The 5,863-nt window shown below is 35.6% G+C and overlaps 1 protein-coding gene across 2 annotated transcripts; it reads right to left on the bottom strand.

Moving 5' to 3' along the window:
- Positions 1 to 467: 467 nt before the first annotated feature.
- Positions 468 to 4,094, bottom strand: LOC133863689 (ribulose bisphosphate carboxylase/oxygenase activase, chloroplastic). 2 transcript variants are annotated; one of them, XM_062299737.1, is made up of 7 exons: positions 3,932 to 4,094; positions 3,450 to 3,766; positions 3,219 to 3,324; positions 3,040 to 3,125; positions 2,471 to 2,943; positions 1,419 to 1,700; positions 468 to 714 (listed from the first exon to the last, which is right to left on the bottom strand). In XM_062299737.1, the coding sequence occupies exons 1-7, from the start codon at positions 3,974 to 3,976 to the stop codon at positions 599 to 601; spliced, it is 1,425 nt and encodes a 474-aa protein (XP_062155721.1). In that variant the 5' UTR covers positions 3,977 to 4,094; the 3' UTR covers positions 468 to 598. The 2 variants fall into 2 exon arrangements, with proteins under 2 accessions (XP_062155721.1, XP_062155722.1); XM_062299738.1 differs by having other exon boundaries at positions 1,384 to 1,700.
- Positions 4,095 to 5,863: the final 1,769 nt, after the last annotated feature.

Consider the following 5,863-nt stretch of genomic DNA (forward strand, 5'->3'; position numbering starts at 1 on the left):
TGCTCTGTTTCAAAATCCAAGAACCAAGCCTTTTGCTACTTCGAATCTTCGATCAATGAAGCTTTGACCGGATTATGGATTAATCAAACCATTATCGAAGTTGCTAGCTAGTGTGAGACGACTTACTGCGACATATTGCTTTTTCTGTTATTTATAAAAATATTAATTTATAATTTTTTATTAGCTTAAACTTTTAGATTAAATGGTGATTTAACATGATATTAGAATATATATACTTTGAGTTCGAACTTGTCCTTAAAGTTTACCTCAAATTGAGGTTAAATATTTTACGTGTTGAACCTCACTTATTGAGGAGAGTTTAAACTCACACGTGAAAGGAAATATTAAAATATTAATTAAATGTGGTGATTTAACATTTTTTCATTATCTTACTATTTAGTGAACCTTCAACCTGTTTTGAGTTTCATTTGCAATAAGAGGCCATTGCCACTGAAAAAGAACGCACCTTTGAAAGAGATACGTTAATTGCAACACAAAACTAGAGGCTAACAACCCATTTAAACAGCAGTACCATCATAATTGTTTATCTAACATCCTTTGAAAGAGTTTCTCATTTCACCAAATACCTAGAAAAGACTTAGAATGAATAAAGGCAGCTCCCATCATCACTCCTAGCAGTTGGATCGAAGTTTCCTGCATTTGGATCAGTACAACCTTCAGGAACAGGAATATTCACTTGCTGGGCTGCTTTGCCTGCGACAAAAAAAATTACAAAAGCTTAGGAGAATTGCTGTGATCAATCTTAATGCACATGGCCAAAGGGAGCGGAAAGGGGAGATTCAAACGAGTGACTTTCGCTTCATCAAACGTAGTCCTCATGCGCTATTGTTAGGGCTGAAAATTGGTTAAGCCAGTGACAGTAGGAATATTTTCGCCTACCGAAGAGAAAAAGTCGGTTAAATTGGTTAATTAACCGACTTCATACCAACAAGAATAAATTTTGATTATTTCGATTAAGTCGGTTAACTCGATGAAGTTGGATAAATGTCGGTTAGTTGTGTGCTTTTTATATTGGGCCAGACCTATTTTTATAGGTCAAAATGGGTTGTTTTTTTGCCCAAATGGTTGTTTTTTAAACTAAACAAGTGTTTATTAGACATGTTTTTTAGGATAAACAAGTAAAAACTAAGGGTTTAAGTTGATTCAGTTAACTGGCGAAATAAAAATTCTATTTCCTATCGAACCGAACTAACGTCGAAATAGATTTTTTATTCCGATTACCGTCTACCGACCGCCTAATAATTTTGACAATCGGTGACGGTTCTTTAGTAGTCGGTAGGCGAAATCAGATATTTTGCACATCCCCAGCTATCGCATGGGTAAATATATATACCATAAGTTTGCAAAAAGAAGGATCCAAACCTCCCATGATAGGCCTGTAGGATGAAGGAGCTAACCGTAGAAACTTCCACTCTTAATAGCATCCTGGTTAGCATCTCCAAGAGCAGCCTCGCTCAAGTACTTGTCGGCAAGTTGGACTCTCTTCACATTCTCTTGCTCCTGGACAAGCATGTTTCCGTACTCGAGGAGCTTCTCCAGGGTCATCGTCGGCTGCTCGAAAGTTGGCGGTCCTTCCTTTGAGTTCACAAGTTTCTTCCCAATGCTGTCTACCCCAACACCGGATATCCACTTTCTCACTTCATCATCATAAACTCTGGCCCTTAGGGCACCGAAGAAATCTGCGCGCAAAAGCATGCTTACTATAAATCTTAGCCAACAAAATTACCATTTTGCCCACCGATCGTGTTAGAATATTAATTAAATAATAAATTTAAGAAAAATTTCATTTAATCTTTCTGGACTTCTTTCACTTTTGCAATTATCCTTTTAAACTTTAAAAATTCTTGATTTAATATACTCATCTTTTATTTTTATTTTTCAAATTCACCATTCTATTAGGATTTTCTGTAAAATCTTAACGGAAGAGTGTCAAAATTTTTGAAATAATTTTTTTCATTTTTTAGAAAAAAAAAAAATTGCAACGATTTGAGCGTTTTTAATGAAATTTACAAAATATCCAAATTTGAGCGTTTTTAATGGAATTTACAAAATATCCACACTTAAATCTTTGAATATATATATATATATATATATATATATATATATATATATATATATATATATATATATATATATATATTAAAAAATATGAGTTCTTTAAAAAATTTCACAAGATTTAACGAAAAATCTTAACAGACGGGTGAAATAAAAAAAAAAAAATTATAAAATTGATACACTAAATTAAGAGTCTTTAAAATTTAGAAGAATAATTGTAAAACGATAACAATTCAAAAGAATTAAGTAAATTAAATTTTTAAAAAATTTATCATTTTCTACGAGTTTAAGCTTTTTATACCATTAATGATTTAAGGTACGTACTACGCACATGGTCAATGTTGTTAAAGAATGATACAAAAAGTTTCTTTCTAGTTTCTAGTTGGAAACTTACCGATTGATTGGCCGGGGAAGGTGTCAACAAGTTTGACAATGTCATCAGCAGCAATCTTGTCATTTCGGAAGATCCCCTTGCAGACACCAACGCGGTCGTCCCTTGTAGGTGCCCAGTAAAACTTCTCCATTCGACCATCACGGATGAGAGGAGCATACAATGTTGAGAAGTCGTTACCGGTGACGATGATCGGAACACGGGGGTTATCTTCCTTGTTGTACATACCGGGGAGCTGGACATTTGTTGGGTTATCAGCTATGTTCATCAGAGTGGCATTAACCATTTGGTTGTTCACTGTGTATTGGGTGGTTCCACCAAGCCGACCAGCACCTGCATCCAGATCGTTTATGAAGAGGGCACACATTTTTCCCTTCCTGATTATATCAGCTGCCTCACGGTACCTCTGCCTGATCAATTTCGCTGGCTCCCCGGCGTTCCCACTTTCCAGTTCTCCGGCACTCATCATGATGGGGCTGAAATTTCATTTATTTGTATATTAATTAATGAAACAAAATCCACAAGAATATCGTGAAAAAGCAAGAAGTTCAAAGAAATATGAACTAATTTACTTGATTCCCATCTTGGCAAACACAAGCTCACACTGGAAAGATTTTCCCTGACCTTTACCTCCCCAGATACCAAGGATGAGAGGAACCTGTAATTAAGTTAATTAATTAAGATAATTGTTCACTTTTGTGGTAATGTACGTAGCAGATAAAGGTCAAATTATCCATTTTCATGTACGTACCTTGATGTTAGGCAGGGTCATGAAGTTCTTGGTGACGTGAACAACAAGCTTGTCCATGAAGGCAGGCGCAATGTAAAAACCATCCATGTTGTTGTCCAAGTTGTACCTAAAGCATGATGATCAAAAGTGAATGAACATCTTGCACATATAATTAATCACTAGTATTAGAATATAAATTGAATGATTAAATTCATTTTTTTTATTAAACTTTTGATATAAGTGAATTCTTACTGGCGAAGTCCAGTGCTGATGTAGTCGTAAGAACTCATGACGGCATAGTGAGTTCCACTTCCCGTGGGAGCCTGAAAGAGTGAGTCAACCATACCCTTTCCACGGGTGATGTCCTGCTGGTCATCGGACTCGTCGAAAGCAAGGCCTTTCCATTTGTCCTTCTCTGTCTGCTTCCCTTCTTCAACCTCTGCAACAACCTTGAAGCTCCCATTGGAGACCTTGGAGTTGCTAAATCTTGAGCTCACCTTCTTCAAGCTGCTGCCCAAGAAGGCAGAGGTTGGAACTGAAGCTCCATTGCCAGAGCTATTCAAGCTCAGCTTCAATATCAACATAAACCATGCACACGTACAATTTAGTGTCAACTACGAGACCCAATTACCCTTCCACACATACATATGCAATGAAATTAAACCACATAATTAAAATTAAGAAAGCTTAAAAGGATTCTTATAGACAAATGGCGGGAAAGACACATCAATTACCGGTGCTCGGTTGACGGCTCCGATGGTGGGGACGGCTGCAGCCATCGATATCCGGGACGGGACGGCGGCTGTGATATCTGGTGGGTGAGTTGCAGATCCGAGTGCTATGCAAGCCAGCCAATAGAGAGAGAGGTTTCTGAGGAGGTGGATTAATGAGATGGAGTACTGGTCATGTGGACTTATTATAAGTAGTGCTGAGTTTTGAGTGTACAGAAATCGATTATCCTGAGGATTGGTTTTTGAATTCTCAACGGCCACACAATCAAGATAGCCTGGGTTACACGTGGCAAGCAGAGTGTGCTTAGACGTTGAGTTCTCATTGGTCCTTGAGGCTAGAATTTGAGCCTTTCTCCTCCACTTAAATTTGGGTCAATTTATTACCACAAAAAAAGCATAAAAAAACAAAGGGGATTGTTGTGGATATTGTATTTTTGAAAGCAGGAGAAAAACACAGATCAGGTGAATAATATGTTTGTGATTTTCATGATTCCGGACTCAATTATGTGGCCATTATTTGAGCTGAATTTTGTTTTGAATGGCCTGCTATGGGTCCACCGGATTAATTTGGAAGGTATATAATATAATTCCTAACAAAGAGTATACATTTAATTTCTTTGTTTCTTCGATCCACTAGAGAAACTAGATTAGTCTAGAAATTTCTCCAACCCTCAAACTAATATGTCTCTTTCAATTTGTAGATTTGGTTAATTAATAATGTTTCTTCCCCCAAAATAAAAATAAAAATAAAGATGTTTCTCCCAAATTTTACAAAATTGTCAATATCTCTCTCGTAATAACAAAAATACCCTTAATTTCCTTCTTTTTTTTTTAAATAGAAATTCCCAAAAAAAATTTATTGAAAATTCTCGAGATCCATGACGTGGCCATGGTTTAGTCCAAATCCATGACGTGGCTGTGAGTCAATCAAAGGCATTTTTTATTATTATTATTATTGTTATTATTATTATCATTTTGAATTTTCACTTTTTTTCTTTTTTTTTTCTTGTAAAAAAAAGAGGATATTGAAAAAAAAAAAAAGAAAAAAAAAAAAAAAAGATGACACTAAAAAGGGCTAAAACATGGTATACTGATCGACATTGCAAATTTTTAAACTTTGAGATTATAATTGCAAGACCGCCATATACTTCAAGGGGTCTAAATAGAGTTTTTCCTATATATATATAAGAAAAACTGGGGGAAGGGGGAGAGAGGCCATGCATGGCCCCTAGCCCCTCCTCTAGTTCTATCTTTAAATTATGTGATTCTCCTATGCATTTTAAAACATGTATGTTAGAATTGCTCTATTAATCATATTAAAAATGCATGTGAAAATCACATGTTCTAAGACTAGATATCAGTTTAATAAAATGAATTGAAAATGATTTTCTTTTCCATCAACCTAATTAAAACAAAAAAAAACTTTATTTGTGTACCATGCTTTTAAGGAATTAAAAATACTTCGGTTGGAATGATAAGATGGTTTTTACGTAAAAGTGTGAGGCTATGTGCCAAACAACTACCCTTACGTTCTTTTTTTTTTCTTTTTTTTCTTTGTTTTTTTCTTTTTTTCTATTCAAAGTGGTGGTTGGGGGAGGGGGAAATAGAAATTACACGAAAATAAAATACAAAGGCAACAGAACCTTCATAAAAGTAGTCGAGAATGGGTCAAATAAATGACCCGGACCATCAAAGTAACCTAACACCAACGAAGGCGCTTAGAAAGAGAAAAGTTCCATAAACGGAACAAAACCCAAAAGTGTTTACAAAACTATTAAGGCCAACACAAAAAAACTAGGCAAAAAAAGAAACAGAGAATAAAAAATTACAAGAAAAATTTAAAAGGTACCAAATAAAAACACAGAACAGTAGCTCAACAGATGGTGTGGTGGAGGACGGTGGCATACACCGACACATGAAGAGACCATGCGCTAG

This window comes from Alnus glutinosa, chromosome 3, assembly GCF_958979055.1.
Source record: "Alnus glutinosa chromosome 3, dhAlnGlut1.1, whole genome shotgun sequence".
Lineage (NCBI taxonomy): Eukaryota > Viridiplantae > Streptophyta > Magnoliopsida > Fagales > Betulaceae > Alnus > Alnus glutinosa.